Genomic DNA, 20,010 nt, shown 5'->3' with positions numbered 1-20,010 from the left:
GAAGTGACTCGGATGCATCAGAGTATGAATCATGGCCCAGCCCTGGGGCTGGAGGAGGTGTAAGTAAGGTCACTGGGGCTGCACGGATCGCCTGGCCACAGCACAGAACCTGGAGGTGGGACTCTTCCCCCTCAATCCTTAAGGTCAGCTGAGACCTGCTGGTTCCTCTGCTTTCTCCCAAAACTTCCATTTACTTGGCTTGGTTCAAGGAAGTAGTATACTTAACTGTTTAAAAGGTTATTTTACAGAGTATCATTATTTACTGTCTTAATCAAACTTGGCTTTAACAAATGATATAAAACCCACCCAAGGAGCAATTTTTCTTGCTGTATTTATTTCCTGACCAGCTGATACAGGCACAAATTAAAATTTTCAAACTATTTCAAAAAAGAATATAAGGAATATATAGTAAAAAAATAAAGCTTCCTTATACTTCAGTCCCCTGGTCTGCCTGCCTCCCATGGGAAGCTCTTAGTGCCAACTATGGCAGATGAGCACGTGTTTTGGTTTTACGCAGCAGTTGTAGGTTATAGACTGCTCGGAACTGTTCTTCCTTTGGTAATATATCTTACACATCTTCACAAGTCTTTTAACCTGCAGCAGAGCTATCCTCTACTGGTGTGAATGGTAAGAAAGAACCATTTTATTTATTAATGCTTTTAGCCAATCCACTATTGGAAGATAAAATGGTTCCTTTTGGTTGTTTCCAAATACAAAGCTGCAATTAATAAAACTCAAGATTGGGCAGAATATTGGAACTTTGGTTCCCTTTGATTCTAGGAGGAAGAGAGCTATCAGTAGTAGGAACGTAAGTTCTAGAGAGCACCTTAATAACTGATAATATGCTTTAGTTACTGGGAAATAATGCATACCAAATAACTGCTTTGGCAAGACTTTTGGTAATACGATTTTTATACTAGATGGACAGATAAAATTTTAGTATAATGACATATAGTCCTCTCATGTTATCCACGGGGTTTAGCTCCAGGGCCCCTACTAATACCCAAAGCTGCTCAAGTCCCTTACAGAAAAATAAATCCATGCACATCTTCCTGTGTACCTTAAGTCAACTGTCAACTCTAGATTACTTACAATTCCTAATATAATGTAAATGCTACACTGTATCGCCAGGGAACACAGGCAGGAAAAAACAAATCTGTGCTTGTTCATTACAGTTATTTTCAAGTATTTTCAATCTGATGTTGGTTGACTCCATGGATGCTAACTAAACCCATGGATATGGAGGCTGACTGTAGTTATTTTACATTAACATTGGTATACAATAATCAGAGTGAACACTAACTATATGTCAGATTCTATCTCAAGCCGGAATGTATGCCACCCCTTTCAGGAAGATACACATGATCACTCCATTTCACAACTGAGGCAGTTACAGAGCAGCAGAGCATAACTCTTTTTTGGGGGGGTGGTTATAGCTTGGATTATTAAATCAGGCAGACCTGATTCTTTAGCCTTAATCTCACCTTTTACCAATCGAACGACCTTCAGGATATCACTGAACCTTGCTGAGCCTTAGTTTTCTCTTTCAAAAAATGTAAATAAGAGACATACCAACTTCACAGAGTTTTGGAGGGATACAACTGAAATGATTAAACCTTATTTTACGGTAGGGACAGATGCACGTGAAACCTGAGGCTCAAAACAATACTCTCCTCATTATTTCACCCTCCCCTCAAACACAACCATACTACTATCACATGTACGCACATGGGTGGGGCAGCAGCCTGAGACGGAGTAGAGTCAACCATAAGTACCCAGGGCACGTGCAGGAAGGCGCCCTCACTGCCTTCAGGAACACTTTCGGCCAGGGGCCTGGCAAGTGCACATAGCACCCGCAGCAAGCACACATGGCCCAGGCAGCAGTAATGTGATCTGTGCACCAGTTTTGCAGAGGACTATATAAATAGCCCTCTTATTATAGAGAAGCCCCAGTGATCAGGACCCTGAGTGGAGGCCCTCCATGGTGGGCTTTCCTCAGAGCTATGGGCAGTGGAGATCGTGCGGCTTGGAAGCAGCTGCACAAGTGTCCCCATGTCCTCCACGGGCCTCCAAAGGGCTCACCTTTCCTTTTAGCCAGCCCACAATGTTATGTGGTTCCTGGGCCTCCAAAATTAAACCACTGTTAAGCCACGACAGGATCCTCTGCCAGCCTGGGGCTCTGCAAACTGCAGGCTTGGGACAACCGGCTGCTCCCAGGAAACACTTGGGCCCGGTTAATTCTGAAGTAAGCATGCCAGCCACTTTTCCCTTTTCTTTTATGTCTTCCACACCTCCCCACCAATCACTCCTGACACCTCTGTCTCTACAAGACATGAGAATTTATTTAGGAGAAGGGAGAGCCCCCTGAATTTCTATCAGTCAGAAGTTCTGCTGCTTGGGACACCAAGAGTTTATCTTACCAACAGGACAGTGAGTGACATCAGGGACAGGAAGCATTCACAGCAGAGGCTCAACCTATCTGTCCTCAGGACATTTATAAACCAATGCACTGAGCTCAGGGGATGCACAGCCCCCAAAACAGCAAAAGAGAAGGAAATAATATCTACTTAGCCTTTCCCACAGCCAAGGTCCTGTGCATTACTTTCAATTGCTAACCCCAAGAATACTGATAATTTGTGGTTACACCGATGTCACAGAAGAGGGAAAGGCAATGCTGAGAAGCTAAGTCACTTGGCCCGGGACACGAACCCAGAACTAGAGCTCAAAAGGAGAGAACCAGAACTCAAGTCCACTTCTGCTTGCTACCACAATTTCTCCCACTTCACTATGCTATACCCGTAAGATACAAATTCTGCTCCCCACACAGGAAGCCATGGTACCACAAAGCATGGGAGTTTGGGTACATGCCCCATTTTATCACTTGCTATCTCTGGGATGTGAACGTTTAAAAAGCATGGAGGAGAAGGAGCCTACACGAAGGCCAAGGGAGCAAAGCCAAATGAAAACTGAAAGCCTATCTGTCTGAGCAAGAAACAAGAACACGGGAACTAAGAGACCAGCTCAAAAAATGCTTTCCGGAACATCTACTGCATCCAGACTGGGGGCAGAGGATATGTTAACATTAATAGTTCTGAAAATATCAACATGAACGCAAAGCTGGGTGCTGTGGCACATGCCTGTAATAACAGCACTTGGGGAGCTGAGGCAGAAGGATCTCCAAGAGTTCAGAGGCCAGCCTGGGCTACAAAGTGAGTTCAAGGCCAGTCTGACCTGCACAGTGAAACCTTGTCTCAAAAAGATAGAAAAAAATAAATAAATAAATGCAAACCAAGATACATGAAGAAGAAAAATATCAGAAGCTTACATCTAGGCAGGATCAGCTATAATGCTGTAAATGAAGCTATTCCAGAATGAGAAGAAAAAAGGGAAAAATCAGCAATAATGATCCAGTCTTGATTCAAAGGTTTTATATTTTGTTCGTTATGTTTTTGCATTCATTTTAATTTTTTTAAATGTTGCACCCAAATACCTATTATCTTTTTTTTTTTTTTTTTTTTTTTTTTTTTGGTTTTTCTCCGGTACTAGGAACCGAACTCACGACCTTGCGCTTGCCAGGCAGGCGCTTTGCCGCTGAGCTAAATCACCAGCCCCTAAATACCTATTATCTTGATCGCTGAACTTTTGTTGCCCTCCTAATTTCTGTGCCTGAGTTGACTGCCTCACTTATCTGCCACCCCATGTGTGTGTCCCACTTAATCTTGCACCCCTAGCACCCAGGGCAGTACCTGCCACAGAGCAGGCAATCACAAGTTTAAACAAAAGTTTGAATGCCAGAGGACATATTTTAATTCCCAGAAATTCTAAAAGAAACCACTAAGCTCTGCAACCTACACGGAACATGAGTACATTTTCACCACAAGCCCCAAAGACTCGGACCAAGAGAAACCACTGGTTCATGAACCTGCCTGGCTCCTCTCACAATGGATTCATCACCTTGGGTGACTACGATGGGGAGAAGTACGTTCCCCTGAAATTCATGTGATGAAGCTGTATCTCAGATAGGGCCTTTTAAAGAGGTGATTAAGTGAAGTCATAAAGATAGGCCCTGAGCCAACATGACTGGTATCTTTATAAGAGGAAATAGGGATACATGAAGTAACACCAGGGATTCATGTACACGGAAGAAAGCCACACGAGGATGCAGCAAGAGGCAGCCACCTACCGCAAGCCACGGAGAGGGACCTCAAGAGAAATCAACCCTTTGAACACCTTGATCTTGGACTTCCCACCTCTGGGACTGCGAGAAATAAGTTTCTGCTGTTGAAGCCCTGCAGCGTGTGGTATTTATTTTTGAGGCCCTGGCAAACTAACACAGTAATTCCCTTCAAGTCTCCCCCCAGCTTACTGACCCTGTGGGAAAATGACGGTTGTGGACAAAAACTTCCAAGGCCTCTTACAAACCATGTTCCATTAGCTCTGGAAAGCTAAACTTAAACAAACAAACAAACAAACAAACATGGACATCATAAATGCCCATCTGAAAAATTTGGAGGTGGGATTATTACACATAATAAAAATAGGTAAAGAACTCACCTAATAATCTTTAGTAAAAATACCAAATAATAGTAGCACTGGGTGAATGACTTATGCATGTGTAGTGGTTTTATATAAAAATTAAAATAGATAACTCAAAAATTTTAATTTACATGAGAAAGTATTTAAAATGTCACAGTGAGTAGAGTAAGATATAAAACGATAATGTACAGTTTATCCTAAAAGTATGCGTACAGGTATATATTTTTCACTACATGTTCACAATCCATATGTGTGGGTATACTGGTGACCTTCACTAACCCTCAAACATTTCTATAGTTGCCAGTTTTCCTACAGTGTGTACGTATGACTTAGACAAAACCTCTTGTAAAGTCCTTATGGGGTAACATTCCTGATAATCCTAAATCCCTACCAAAGCAGAATCCTTTCCACTAAAAAGATGAAAAGGCTTGCCATTAAAGGGTACTGCAAAAAGGCAGCAACCGGGGCTGGGGATTTAGCTCAGCGGCAAAAGCGCTTGCCTGGCAAGCGCAAGGTCGTGAGTTCGGTTCCCGGTACCGGAGAAAAACCAAAAAAAAAAAGAAAAAAAGGCAGCAAACCTTTTAGTGCTCTCAGGCAAGAATGGCGGGTTTTTGGAGGGGAAGAGGAAAAGGTGAGCATCTGCTGTCCATTCGGGAGGCTCTGCCTGATTCCCGAGAAACAGAAGGATGGGCTGGCACCACGTGCCACTGCTGAGTAGGCTGCTCCACATCCTGGGGGCCAGTGAGAAAGGCCCAGCCCAGCTGTGTCACCGTCAGCTCCCGAGGCTTCACACAAGGAAGAGGACCCTCCTAGACACCTGACCAGAAGCTGTGATTTCCAGTAACTCTGCCTACGGCATGTAACACACCCCTCATGGGCTGCACAGTGTCCACCTCTTATGGATGAGGAGATAACATTCCAAGACCCCCCAGTGGATACCTGAAACCATACCCAGTACCAAATCCTATACGTATACGTCTTCCCATACATACCTATGATAAAGTTTAGCTTATAAAGCAGGCATAGAAAAAATTAACAATTATAAAATAGAACAATCATAACAACATACTATAATAAAAGTTATGTGAACGTAACTTCTTGTTCATTCAAACCTGCATACTGTACCTTTACCCTTTTACCTGGACCCTTATAGTTTGTCTTTGGCATATCCAAGCTACCAGCAACACCGCTCTTGTGCTTTGGGGTCATCAACATAAAATCTGGGTTACCTGAATAGCGTGATACCACGACAGTTGATCTGATAATTGAAATGGCTACTAAGTGACTAAGAGACAGGCCTCATACACAGTGTAAATATACTGGACATTGATGACTCACAACCCAGGCTGAACAGTGCAAGACTTCCCTACACTACTCATAAGCGTACAGTTTAAAACTTATGAATTGTTTCTTTCTGGGATCTTCCAATTCATATTTTAAGACTGTGATTGCCCAAAGTTAACTAAAACTGGGGGACAATGACAGCATCATTTGCCACGGATGGCCCATAGGCAAAGCCCTTCCCATAGTTTAGCCTACCCACTTAGATGAGTGAGAATGCTACAAAAGGAGAGGATTCTCCCCAAGAGCTCTCCATCACCCCACCCATGGCCCAGAGGTTTGGGAAAGCACTCACACTTCCTGCAGATTTGGCAAGTCCTCAAAACCAGCAGGATCAATCTCAGAAAGTTTGTTGTAACTCAGATTCCTGGTAAGGGGAGAGGGAAGACAAAACAACAAAAACAGAATCAATACTTGACACTACCCTCAAGATAAAGAGGCTTGCCCCTCCCCCTCCTAATTTCCTATCTCATGCATTGTTCTGAGTAACATTATTGGTACTGAGATTTACAAATAGCATACGCTTCCTCCCCGCTACCATCCACAAGCAAGACACTCAAGCCAAGGCTGTGAAAATCCAAATCACCTGAGGTTGGTAAACTTGAATGGATTTCAATACCATTTTACTACCTACCAAGTTCTATAGAACTCTTATAGGAAATTAGAGAGATCTGGTCCAAATGCTATACACCATGTCAAATCCAAGGCTCTTCTGAATTAACATTTACTAAAGCACTGACACATCAAGAAAGAGAAGGGAAGGGGCTGGGGATTTAGCTCAGCAGCACAGCGCCTGCCTGGCAAGTGCAAGGTTCTGAGTTCGGTTCCCAGTACCGGAAACCACCGCCACCCCCACAAAAAAAAAAAAAAGAAAGAGATGGGAGTGTTGGCCTCCCTTCTAAACCAGTGGTTCTCATCCAGGGATGACTTGGTCCCCCAGGAGACATGTGGCATTGTCCAGAGGCAATTTTGGTTGTTGAGACTTAAGAGTGTCTGGTAGGTAAACGCCAAGGATGCTGTTAAATGTCCTACCATGCACATGCATGCAGCTCCCCACATCAGAGCAACAACCAGCTCTAAATGTATCAGCTAGAGACAGAGAAATCCTGGTCTAAACGAGAAGCTAAGGCTACTGCAAAGATGCACAGTTAAAGTTCAAGTGACTATTTTAAAAAATGGACACTATAAGATTCAGAATAAGATTATTTATGAACAAAGCATTCCTATGATCGACGGACAAATACTGAAAATGACAGTCACACACGAGAAGGGAGAGTTGTTAGAAATTTATGCTGGTGTTAACCCATAGGCAGGGAAAACCTCATGTGATCAATCTTCTCAAGAAGACAGGACCTGACTCATTTGTTCAGAACGACACCTCTCTCACTTTCACGGTACCCACTAAGCCCCTAGAGGCTGCCAAGGAGTAGGCCTGGTAAGGTTCTATCATCTGAGCCCCTCTAATCACAGCCTCAACCCAAATCAGCTTAATCTTCAAAGAACACAAGTCACAGGGTGTGATCCAAAGGTGACTTAACTTCCGTACTACAGTTCTGCTCCCTACCAGTCTACCCCAGCCCTCCCTGGGTATTCCCAAAAGGTTAACATTCTTCATCTTAGCTATTAATTCCATTGACATTACTGCCAATTAACAGTAAATTTATGTTTAACTCTTAAAGCATCACATAAGTGGCAAATATCTTTTAAACTTTCTCCAGAGACATTTCAATCAATACTAACCTAGAGCTGATAGCCATTTCACTGTGAACTCGAAGACATTCATCTAAATAAAAGTCAAGCTGCACTTGAAACTAATGGCACATCTGTGTTCATGGCACAGCCTGAATTAAAGGCAATTTGTCTGGAGATTAAGTTACCATAAAGATTGAAGGTGGTAATTTTTTAAACCACATAGTGAAGTCAAGTGTGAGCTTGCCTGTGCTCGGGGGTATTCATTAATGGGCATGTAGAAATCAACAGGTTAGACCTGAGGAAGAAAATGCACAAGTTGAAAGAATTTCCCACCTCAGAAAAAAAGACTAAACAGATTAAATTTTCTCCTATTTGGAGCAGATTGTCATAAAAGAGGGTAGGTGGGTACTGTTTCTGCAGTAAAGACACTGTGAGTTATGAGACTGTAACTTGAATCATCACCAGGTAATGGGACTGGTTGAGCTGCAGGTGACATGAGAGAAGTCCTGGAAGGCAAGAGGCTAGAAGGTCAAGCACATCACACAGCTGGTAGAATGAGGCTAACACGGGTGCCTTGCTGCCCACCTAAAATAGCATTTGCTCCTTGGTTTCAGAAACAAGAGCAATACAGTCTCCTTAGTTTTCCAGAGAGGCTCAAAATCTGAAATTCTTACGGGAAACCTTTTCAACTCTTAAAAAAAAAAAAAAATGAAAAGGTGACCCAGGATGAGCGAACAGAATCTGTCTGCCAGCCACATCTGGTGTGAGGACAGCCAGTTTTTGCTCCAATCTGGGGCCCTGGCCCTCGAAGCTGTTTGTTCAGAGTGATGGGCTTGTTTCTGGCTGCACACCAGCCAGGGTGGAGCTGGGCCTCACTGGGTCTTTCGCAATTTACTGATGGTCGGTATTGAAGCATCTGAAATGAAATCACTCCCCCACCCTCTGCCTGTGTCCACATCCCTCAGCAACTTAGAATAAAACCATCTGAAGCCACAATGCCTTCTGGTTTGTCTTTCCCTTACAAAGCAGATGCATTTATCTAGAGTTCAGGAAATGCTGTATAAATTCTGCTTTTTGGATCAGGCTATTTGAGAAAAGGGTCTTCCCTACAGTAGGGTTACTCAGAAGCTGAGTAACAGAGGGCTTAGTACTGATACCAGCCACAAAGAAACACGTTTTTAATGGAAATGTAGCCTCTTGCTGGGTCAACGTGAAGGCAGTTGAGTTTCTGAGCTTCTGTGAACTAGAAAAAACACCTAGCAATACACAGCGTCAGGAGACTGCCTAGAAAAGGTATCACCTCTCAGGGCACCTATGAGCAAAACAGAGAGACGACTGCGGGATCACATCCGAGGAACAGCTTCTGTGGAGTTGCTCTAGCTTTTAAATTTGAGAAGTGGTACTGAAACCCAGAAAAGCCGCCAAACCTCAAATGCTTTATCAAGAAATTAGGAAAATGATTTACTACATTCTCCCTGGTGCGTTAAAAGAATACAATCCTCAGTCACTTCCTCACTGGCCTATTTCCAGGAGACAATTCCCAGTATAATTTTTAAAAATACATTGTAGCAAAAGGTATAGGACATACAAGCTATCATTTCAGCCATCTGTAAGTGCACTGTTCAGTGGCATTACGTGCATTCAGACTGTCATGCAACCATTACCACCACCCACAACAAGAGCTTCCTCAACATTCTGAACTCAAAACTGCATCACCAAACACAAACTCCCCCACTCTGATGCTCCAGCTTCAGGAACCACCATTCTACCTCTGTCTCTCTGAATTCAGCTAATCTAGGTGCCTCATATAAATGGAACCATAAAGTATTTGTCCTTCTGTGTCTGGCTTCTTTCACTTAACATAAAGCCTTCAAGGGTCACCCACGTTGTTGCCTGTGTTAAATTTCACATCTTTTTAAGGCTAAATAGCATTCCTTTGTATGTACACCCCTTACTCTGTATATCTACTCATCTGTTGACAGGCATCTGGGTTGTTTCTACCTTTCGCAACTGTAAATAATGCTATGAATCCTGGTGTACTTTTTTCCAAATTAAAAAAAAATTAACAAGTTCATTGGCTTGGCTATTCCATTTACCCACTGCTTACATCTCAATGATTAAAGGAAATAAACTTACTCAGCCCAAGAGCTCAGCAAAAAGGGGTATGAGTTCTCATCTCTGATCCTTAGAACAATCAAAGGGTTAATTGGTGAAAAAAAGCCACTTAGACCTTTCTTCCAGGTGGCAACTAACATGCACACTCATCTAAGGCATCTCACATATTTCTAGGAACACGATCGCCCCTTCCCAAGCCTGACATCTGAATGGGTCTTCAGTTGAAGGTTTCAGATTCTCCTGTCAAAACAATTCATCTGTCAGCAGGATAGATGCTGTCAAGAGAATTTCTGCACCTTTCAGTAGCAAGGAGCTGGGGAGAAAAGAAACCTCAGGGAATTTAGTTCCTGCCAACTGCAGCTTTCATTAAACATTTTGTCAGCCATTGTCATAACACAAATTTTCCCTCTTCTTGCACAAAGGACACACAGATCTTCAAACAACTGAGCCCAGCCATAGATGTTCTTTTGGCTAATCTGCTGAAAGATGACCATGCTGCTCACCCTTTGCAGAACATACAACAGGCACTTCTGCAGAGAACAGCTCAAGTTTTATCCAGGTTCGTCTGAAAAGTAAACTGTCTAACAAGGCCTGACAATGATGTGCTCACTTAAGCATCCTTCCTGAGAAGACCACTGCCTCAGAGCCCACACAATCTGAAGATCAAAAGTCTTTCAATGGCTGAGAATTCCACAGTACTGTATAAACCCAGGCACTACCCATGTGGCTATTTGTATTTAAGCCAGTTCATATTACATAAATTACAAACCCAGTTTCTTGGTCACACCAACCACATTTCCAGGGTTCAACAGACACACATGGCTTGTGGCTACTGGGGTACACAGTACAAACGTGGTACTGAAAGAGCATCCTGTGGGCCGAGGATTTGGCTCAGTGGCACAAGTGCCTGCCTGGCAAGCGCAAGGACCTGAGTTTAATTCCCGGTACCAAAAAGAGTATCCTTATCATCACTGTGCTGGGTCTAAATCATGAGATCATGAGGTAATCAACAAATACTTCTAATTCATGAGAACATCAGTAAACAGTTCAAGCAAAACGGCATCTTCAGAAAAAACTTGAATTTTAAAAATAAATCTCAGGGGTCTTGAGTACAGATAGCTCAGAGGAATAGAACTTACCTAGCATGCATGAAGCCCTGAGTTTGATCCCTAGTGCTGAAAATAATAATAACAAAGGGGATAATAATGAAAATAAATCTCAAGTTTCCTAATAACTTAGACACAAAATTTGGGGGAGGGGTACGCACTGATATTAACCCAAGTCCTTTAAGCACACAAAGTTCTTAACTATCCCAACAGGGATAAGACCTTTGAAAGCTCCAGTCTCTAGGAAGACATCCCTAATAAAAACTGCCCTCAGAGTGTAACTCCATAGGCTTAATTGGTATTTACACAATCTGACCAGCACCTTCCTGGATTACAGCCTGAACCACATATTACAAACTTGGCAAATGTTCTTCAAAGCTGGTGAACAATAATTCATTGACTTCTTGGAAGTTGAGGGACAAAAAGTCCCATTTACTTTTGACTAAGCTGTGGTGAAGAAAGAACCCTCCTTCATGAGACACCATACCACTAGCAATTCATCCCCCAAAGCAAGCACTGCTCATAGACTACTGCCTCTGCAGGCAGAACCTCTGTGAAGAGCACTAAAGTTAATGGAAGGAACTGACCCTACATCTGTGACAAGAATTCCCTGAGGAGTGAGGTTTTCCTACTCAGTTTGATCTCCAGTGTAGCCTATTCCATTATTCAACCCTTGCTGAACTCCTGAACATTACAGTAGTTTGCATAGTTTAAGCTTTTAGGTGTTTGCCAAGATGAATGCTGCAGCTCGAAAAGAGGTACCAGCAACCCATTAACTCAACTTCTGAGTACCAATGGGTGCCAAGGGTGGCTTGGGAAACTTGGCTTTCAAGATATCGTAAGCTCTAGCCAATCACCTCTTCTTCAACATTAGAACTTGCACTACTTGCTGCACATTAAGAAGCTAACTTCTCTGAACAAACTGGGGCAAGGTGACTGGTTCTTTCAAGATTTCAAGGGGTGTGACTGAAGAACAACACATGACCTGTTAAAGTCATGTGACCATTTAAGTTTTTAAGGCTGTTTCTGCTGGATTCTTACCTTCTGAGGAGTAACATGTAGACCCATGTTATAAGGATTTATGAGAATAAGAGATATTTTTAAATCCTACACTATTAGATTCCTTATCATTTTTTCTGTTGTGACACTCTGTCCTCATTAACCAAAGCCACAACTGAACAATCGAATCCTATACATTAAAATCTTATGTAAAGAATGACAAAAATACAACTTAAATTAGAGTCATTCTTCTGACTTGAGGATTATAGCTCAAGAGCAGGTTCTATATTTGCTGTCATCCTCTTAAGTAAACAGTTACATATGCCCTAAACTGATGCTTGGCCATGGGACATATCCTGAGAATAACCAAATCAAAAATCACTCAGATATGGGCTGGGGATTTAGCTCAGTGGCACAGCGCCTGCCTGGCAAGCGCAAGGTCGTGAGTTCGATTCCTGGTACCGGGGGGGAAAAAAAAAAAAATCACTCAGATATCAACCCAATATAGACAAGCTCATTTTGTTAGCTTCTCATCAATTATATTTCCAAAAGTTGTAATGAGTCACAATTATTTCAATTTCTGAAAATGTTACACAGACCATTTTCTATGCGAAAGAGACCTATACGTAACTCAAAAGAAGTGATAATACATAACACACATTAGCCGTATACAGACCCGAAGTCACTGCCTATAGTTACTCCTTAAAAATAGCTAAACTAGTCAGTGTAGGTCTCTAAATTCTAATGCTTAAGACATTAAGTGAAAGCAGCCATTCATGCCTACTTCAGTAACTCCATGGGGTCATCTATGTGCTTCTCTAATAGTTTATACATTTTGCCCTGTCCTGTGACTAGTGTGATACAATTATACATCTTTTCCCGGTAAAAGCCAAATCTGACAAGTATTTGAATGTTTGTCTACAATGTACATTGTGCTACGATAAATTCTGATATGAGTTGGATAAGAGCTACAACCTAAAGGAATTTATAACCTATAGGTCAAGTAAGACTTGCGATCAAATAACAGCCACAGGCTCTCATATGACAAGTGTCTGATGACGGTAGACTAGAAGGTACAGACTGGTAGTTTCTAGGCTGCGGGGAAACTTTTTTCTCATTCAAGTTTGCAATCAATTAATGGTTCAGCTTCCCTTGAAAACAGTCAGTGGGTCAAATATTTCTGATACCAAAAGTGGGCTACAGTTAGCAAGCACTCCACTGGCCACAGACCTCACCACTCCGTACTGTCTTGCTTATGCCCTTTTCACTCAGTACTATCTACTTGGCCCCTATTTAAGTCTGTCATCTGTGGTATATATAACACTAAATTCAAAAGGCATACAAAGCCGGGAATATCAGTTGTGATGAGAAGGTTTATCAGAACACACAAGACCTGAGCTAAGCCAGGCGTGGTAGCGCACGCCTGTAATCCCAGCAGTCGGGAGGATCGTTGTGAGTTCCAGACCAGCCTGAGGGGTGGCGTGCAGCGTTGGTGGTATAGTGGTGAGCACAGCTGCCTTCCAGACCAGGCTGGGCTACCAAGTGAGTTCAAGGCCAGCCTGAACTGCACAGTGAGACTCTGTCTCACACACACACACACACACACACACACACACACACACACACAGATCTGAGCTAAACCTGGGAGAAAAGAATAAGAGCACATTTTTTCTAAGGAAAGGTCCTGGGAAATACGGACAGAAAAGTAAAATAGGGCACAAAGTCTATGAAATAAACAAATGAAAAGGTAAAAAGGAAAGTCAAGACCTCCCAGGAAGGAAGGGACAAGACACAACCAGTTTAGGACAAAGTCAAGAACAGCCCCATGCTGCCAGACCTACAACCACATAGGCAGTTGAGTCAAGGGTTACATAAACCTTAACAAATCTGAGTGCCAAATCTCTCATGAATGTTAATCTACAGGACCATTAAAGCTAGTTCTGTAGGAACAGAATATCTCCTTGTTCACTAACTTAAAAGTTTAACTCAAATAATCAAGAAGCCCAAGATGTTTTCTCACTAAAGGCTGTCAGCTTTTGCTTTCTGTATCATGCCTTAAAAACAGGATATTCCACAATTTGTTTTTCTTACCAAAATCTTAGTCGGCTAAAGAGAAATGAAGTAATTAGGCCTAATGTGGGTTCTGTGATGTAAGCATGTTTGGTGGAGGTTGGTACTGGGGGAAAGCCCAGAAATTTCCTGTAACAGTCACTCATGAACATGTTCTGTGCATCATTAACCTCTAAAGATTAATTAATTTAAGAAGAGGCACTCCAGTCCTGCAGTTGATAGATACTTTATAAACAAAAGGCATTTAAGCAGGAAGTACTATAGCTTCTTGCCACAGGTGTGACCCTCCCATAAACCTCCGGCCACCAAAGGAACATCACCATCACCATCCCAGCAGGCAAGGTGTGTCACCAATTCGGTTTTGCTACTAGAGAAATGCTTTGCAGAGACTGGAAATGGGAGGGCAGGAGAGGGGTCAAAAGTTTCGTCACACAGGACTTAATTCTATCAGCTCCATAAAGGAAACAAAAACTCACCCTTTTAGAGTCCTTAAGCCCCACAAAACTTTGCAAACTCCTCACTTGCACAATAGCCACCCCCCTTTTACCACCTGCACCCCAACTCTATCATTCTGCAGACCAGAGGATAGAGGCGCCTCGCATCCAAGCACTCCCTGCCCCCAAGGTGGGCTTGAAAGCCAAAGGCACAAACTACATCAGTGTGACCAGGCAGGCATTTGTCCTGACCCAGGGAAGGGACCACGCTCATCTCCGGCCAGAGATTCTCCCAGTTAAAGGATGGAAGAGAATTCTTCTAAATAAAAACAATTATCTGAGACAAGAAACAGACTTTTGCCTCTGTAGTAGTAAAAACAAATTTGGCAAAAGGAACAGGAAGTGAGGGATAGCTGAGGCTGAAAAAAAGACGCATTAATCCAGCAGGTAAATTTGGAATCCTGCGTTCTTCAAGAGCTTTGGAAAGCCCACCAAGCCACAGATTACCAGATCACCATTTCCTTTCCTGTAACATCCACCTTTGCACTTATACCCTACACATGAGTACTTTCAAGAGATTAGTTTCCCATGGAACAACCACTGTATATAAAAGTACCACCACTGTTTAAAAAAATGTGATGCAGGGGCCGGGGATATAGCTCAGCAGCACAAGCACCTGCCTGGCAAGCGCAAGGACCTGAGTTTGATTCCCAGTACCAAAAAAAAAAAAATGTGATGCAGCTTTAAAATTCGGTAACTTTGAGTTTACAGAAAAAAGATGCAAACTAGCAATCCCTATGAACACATCTTCGGTTCCATGTGAATTAACTGTGCAAATTGTGGCACAACTAACACCTGTAAATGATGCTGCGATCAATTTCCTTTTCCAACACAAGAGATTATTCTCAACACTAAGTGGTTTCACACAATGTGTCCACACTTAAGAATCCTGAGAGGAATGTTGCTTCAAAGAGGAAAATAAGTATATCAACATAACATAAAAAGTACTGATCACAGGTAGCCAGGTGTGGTAGTACACGCCTGTAATCCCAGCATGCTGGGAGGCTTGACGCAGGAGAATCCCAAGTTTGAGGCAGCCTGAGCAACTTAGCTGTCTTAAAATTTTTAAACTGTAAAAACTGTCTTAAAATTTTTAAAAAGTGAAAGGGCTGAGGACACAGCTCAGTGTGGAGGCCCTGAGTTCAACCCCCAACACCACCACCAAAAAAAAGAGAAAAAAGGACTGATCACAGAAACAGAGTGGCCAGTCCTGTCTTTCTGGCAGAAGATACAGCCAAGGATTTCAGTGGGATAAAGGGATAAGGAAATTCTACACAAGTGACTTTTGATTCTTCAGGAATGAAACCTCTAATAATGCATTATTTCCTCTGAGTGCAATGGAAGTAGATTAAAACATCAAAACAAACAAACCAAAACCCCTTCTCTCCATCTGAGCCACTATACTCCATTCCAAACCATGTTGCTCAGTTTTCTAGAATCAGGAAATGAGAACAGGGCATTTTGGGCCTTTGTAATCCTCAATTCTTACAATTCATGTCTAACATAATCCATTCAGTGGAAATATTAGTACATAAACCTTGTGTTACAGAAATGTATGCCAAAAGATAAAAAATAAATCTTGGTGGTAATTCATGTCTAGATATGTAATGATTAGGTTTTTGTTCTTGCTTTCAAAATAGTTAGAATTTAGGTAAATGTTTCTGCATTACAAAGGAAAAATATATAAGAACTTGCCTATTTCTCCTTTCCCTAAAAGGAAGGAAGAAGGACATGGAAGTGGTTTGATTTAAACAAATACATTTGTACAGACAGCTTACCTTAGTATGCAGCGTATCTTTCCTCCTCCACCCCCATACAAAAAGGAGGGCACAAATGACATAAGTGGGTGTAACGACCTTCCCAGGCTGCAGCTGCTCATAAGGAAAACTCTGCCAGGAAGCCCAAATTTCCAAGGGGATGTTCTGGAGTTGCTATCAGTTTCTATTGCTTACATGTGTCCTTACTTTTCAACTGGAACCACATCTACGGCTCACTTATGTCGGCGGCATCTCTTAGTGCCTGTGCAAAGCCCAAGCATCTAGAATCCACAAAAATGAATATAAAAATCCATGTTTACTTGCATTTATCACAATGCTCTCTACTGACGTGGATTAACAGCAAGGATCCTTCAAACATTTTCTAGATTTAACACACTTTCCTTACCTGGTTACCTCCAGGTCGTCACTCAAATCCAGATAGCAAAAACCTAGCATTAAATCGACCGAGTTTACCCACAATTTTTCAAAAACACATCTGCTGTAATACAGAGAGGTACACAAGTATATTCAGCCAAGTAAAGAAAATGCAGAGTTTTAAAAGGTCAGCCACCTGGCCAACAGTTAAGTCACTAACTTTATTAGCTAGCTTATCGAGGCAGAATCTCATTTTGCTCATTTTTGCATGGGGCTTTTTAAAATTTATGTGTGTTATGAAATGATTAGCTGAAGCCAAAAAGCAAACTGTTTCTTTTTATAACACTAAAACATCCAAACACCCTCAACTTAAAAAGATTCGTCTACTACATCATTTTCTATACTTTAGAGGTGCAGGGCAGCGTAATTTCTCTACTTCTGGTTACTGAAATGTCTGAGAAAATATGAAGTTAAAGTTCTACAACAGAGGATTCCAGCCCCTATTTTACACAAACTGCTTTCTACCATTAAAACATGGAACTTCCTTTTCACTGAAATTACAAGTACAAAGCATCAGATGATCTGTGTGACCTCCATCCTTAAATACATTAAATTTCACTGTCAAATAAAAAGCTGGCTGTGAAACCACATTCTTTTGTTTCTTGTTTTCCTACTCATTCACCAGAGCCTCTATCTATTCTTCCCCACTGCACTAGGTCATTTACTCTTAAAGAGTGAATCCCAGCAACAAATTCTACCTGCTAAATGGTAACTTAACCAAAAAATACTGTACCTATGGGACTTGAATCTGTTTTTTAAACCAAATTATTGATACACATGATGAATAAAAAATTATGGTGAATGTCAATTTTTTATTTTTAATTACAGTAAAACACATACTGCTGTTAATCTCCCTCAAAATACCACCCGCTTGCTTCGAGTGCACTTATCCCCTCCTCGCTGCTACCTTCTGAAGCAATCTGGGAACTCATGCATGAGTGCCCATAGTTGCACTATGGTGGCTGCCCTGATGTTCTGAATCAATTCAAAATGTTTACCTTTAATGTTCATTTTGGCTTTGAGGGAGAGTCAGAAATCATATGGTACCAAGTCTGGTGAATAAGGTGGATGAAGACTGTTATGGCTTGTGTTTAGCTGTTCCCCAAAGCCTCATGGGGTCATAGGTGGGGTTTTTGCAGAGGTGGCTGGATCTGGACTGTGTGATACTGGGACTGATTCATGGTGCAATGCTAGGCTCAAGTGCTACTGGCCCTAAGTAACCTGGATAAGATGCAAGGGACAGAAACAGGTGTGGTCGTCCCTTGTTTGTTTTGCTACCTTCTGGCCACCAGGAACTGTTGCCCCTCTGCCATGTACCACTCGGCCTTGGAGCCAACCAATTATGGATTCAAACCTCTACGAACTGTAAGCCAAATAAACCCTTCCGCCTCTAACTTCGGGTGGCAGGTACTTTGTATCAGCAACAAGAAAAACAGCTAACACAAGGGCGCACCGTAATGTTTGCACAAGCCTGTCTCTTCATTCAGTTGCACTCAGTAGCATTCACCATATTTTTTATTACACATCAACTCTAAAGCCACTGATGGAAGAAGACTTTCAGAAATGCTTCAGAAAGTGGCAAGAACCATGGGATAAGTGTGTTCAAAGGGAGGAAGAGTATTCTGAGGAGAACAGCAATGTGTCTTTTACTGTAATAAATTTTTAATTTAACATCAATCGTATTTTTTTTATTAGCCCTTGAAGTGATTAGAGGTCCTATCAAAAGACAACCATAAGGGACTCTTCTTGGAGAGTCACAGGCAGAAACTGAAGCAATCCATGTGTAATTCTAGATACTCCATATCCTCTCTGTGCACCAGGGAGAGACAAGAGCTACTCGGTTCACAGGGCTTCTTCACATATGAGCAGGAAATCAAAGTCACGGCTCATGCCGAAGCCCGACACCAGTGAGGGCAGTGACACTGAGACAGCTGCTGTGGACAGTTAGGACTTCTCTGCCTAAAACTTGCTATGCAATGAACCCAAACTGTCCAATTCTACCACTCACTTTTTCAAAGATACTCTGATCAAATCCAAGTTCGTCAAAATCTCTGCTCAGCTTGTCTTAGACCAAGTGACTCTAAAAAGACTCCTCCAAGCAGCACAAAAAATGGGGGAGGTTGATGCTGCACACTTCCCATTAGCAAGGTTAGTGTCATGAGCCCTCTTCAGTGACAGGGTCGTCTGTTCTGTGCCCTGAAATGTAAGGTATAAAGATACAGGCACCGTCCATGCAGAAGGGCACTCGGCTACTCTGCTCAACGTGCATTCCAGCTAAGGTTCTGCGGGCTAGCTTCTCTATCTCCTCACTCTCCCACACTCAGGCCTGAATCCTGTCAAAGTAAATAAAAGGTGCTCCAATCCCAGGTCTATCTGTCCACACAGTCACACAGGTATGACTCAGCAAAACTGAGCTGGCAACTACATTTACTTGCAACGAACTCAATAGTAATCAATAAGCCAAAGCAAGTTTAAGTTTGGTTAGGTTTAAGCTTGCACAAGCACAAAGACAAAACCACCCACTCTCAAACCCAGAGAACCAGTGCAAAAAGCACCTGCACCAACTTGTCAGGGTGGTTTATAAGGTCATGAGTGCCTGAGAAAAGATCTTTTATTCCTAGGGGCCTGAGATAAATGGCAGGCCTTTCACACTGCTGGTGTCAATATTTATCCAAGGCCTGGGTATTCATGATGATATAAAACCAGCACCTTTTCAATTTACTCATTCACACAATTTGCCACTAGAAAGCCCCCGAAACAGAGATTCATTTACAGCTTAAGTTTCTTCTCTTCCACTGCCATATAAGCAGCTGGCTACAGAACCCATAGTCTATGTCAGATATAATCCTGTCAGTTTGAGAATAATGTATTCAATGTATTTCAGAACTGTCAATATCAAACGGCCTTGGACTTGAAGACAATGAAGAGGCAGGGAAAGGAGACAAAGCAGCTGCTTTCTTCCCTCCCATGCATGCAGGCTTTCTGCACTGGAAATGAGCAAAGCTCAGACCTTACAGTAAAGTAACTGAACCTCAGGAATCACACCAGGCATTTCTAAGGGTGACCTACTCACACCGCAGGATTATTTCAGCTACCAATACCCAAAGACACATGAAGCTCTCGGGAAGACCTTGCTATTTCACAGCACTGTTTGGCCACTTGCTTGAACTCCTTTCTCTATCACACCTTTTCCTTTAGCCCCCTACACCAGTGACAGCAAACCTTTTAGAACTTTCAGTAACAAACAGCCAGCTGCAGCATGTGTGCCACAGGCTCGCCAGCACTGTCCTACAACCTCAACCCAAATAAAGGTCTAACTGCAATTCTCCTTCACAAGTAAAAGTCAGAAGAAACAACTAGGCCATTCATATCAACTTTAAGAAGTCCTACTGAATTTTGAAAAAACTGTGCATGGTGAAACCCAGGTGCACAAATGGGTTTTCTGTGACAACACAGAGCTCCGAG

General features: G+C 42.3%; 1 protein-coding gene across 1 annotated transcript in view; it reads right to left on the bottom strand.

Annotated features, from left to right (window-relative positions):
• Lrig1 (leucine-rich repeats and immunoglobulin-like domains 1) overlaps positions 1 to 20,010 on the bottom strand; it is a gene marked incomplete at its 5' end in the record, with an annotated part of 110,685 nt that overhangs the window by 65,340 nt on the left and 25,335 nt on the right. The window contains 1 exon segment of the mRNA XM_013513717.1: positions 6,173 to 6,244. Coding sequence (XP_013369171.1) covers positions 6,173 to 6,244 — 72 coding nt within the window.

The sequence above is a fragment of the Chinchilla lanigera genome, unplaced genomic scaffold (genome assembly GCF_000276665.1).
Source record: "Chinchilla lanigera isolate Chin_1 unplaced genomic scaffold, ChiLan1.0 scaffold00020, whole genome shotgun sequence".
Classification (NCBI taxonomy): Eukaryota; Metazoa; Chordata; class Mammalia; order Rodentia; family Chinchillidae; genus Chinchilla; species Chinchilla lanigera.
The sequence above is the reverse complement of the archived record's forward strand: the minus strand, read 5'-3'. Positions and strand labels throughout refer to the sequence as shown.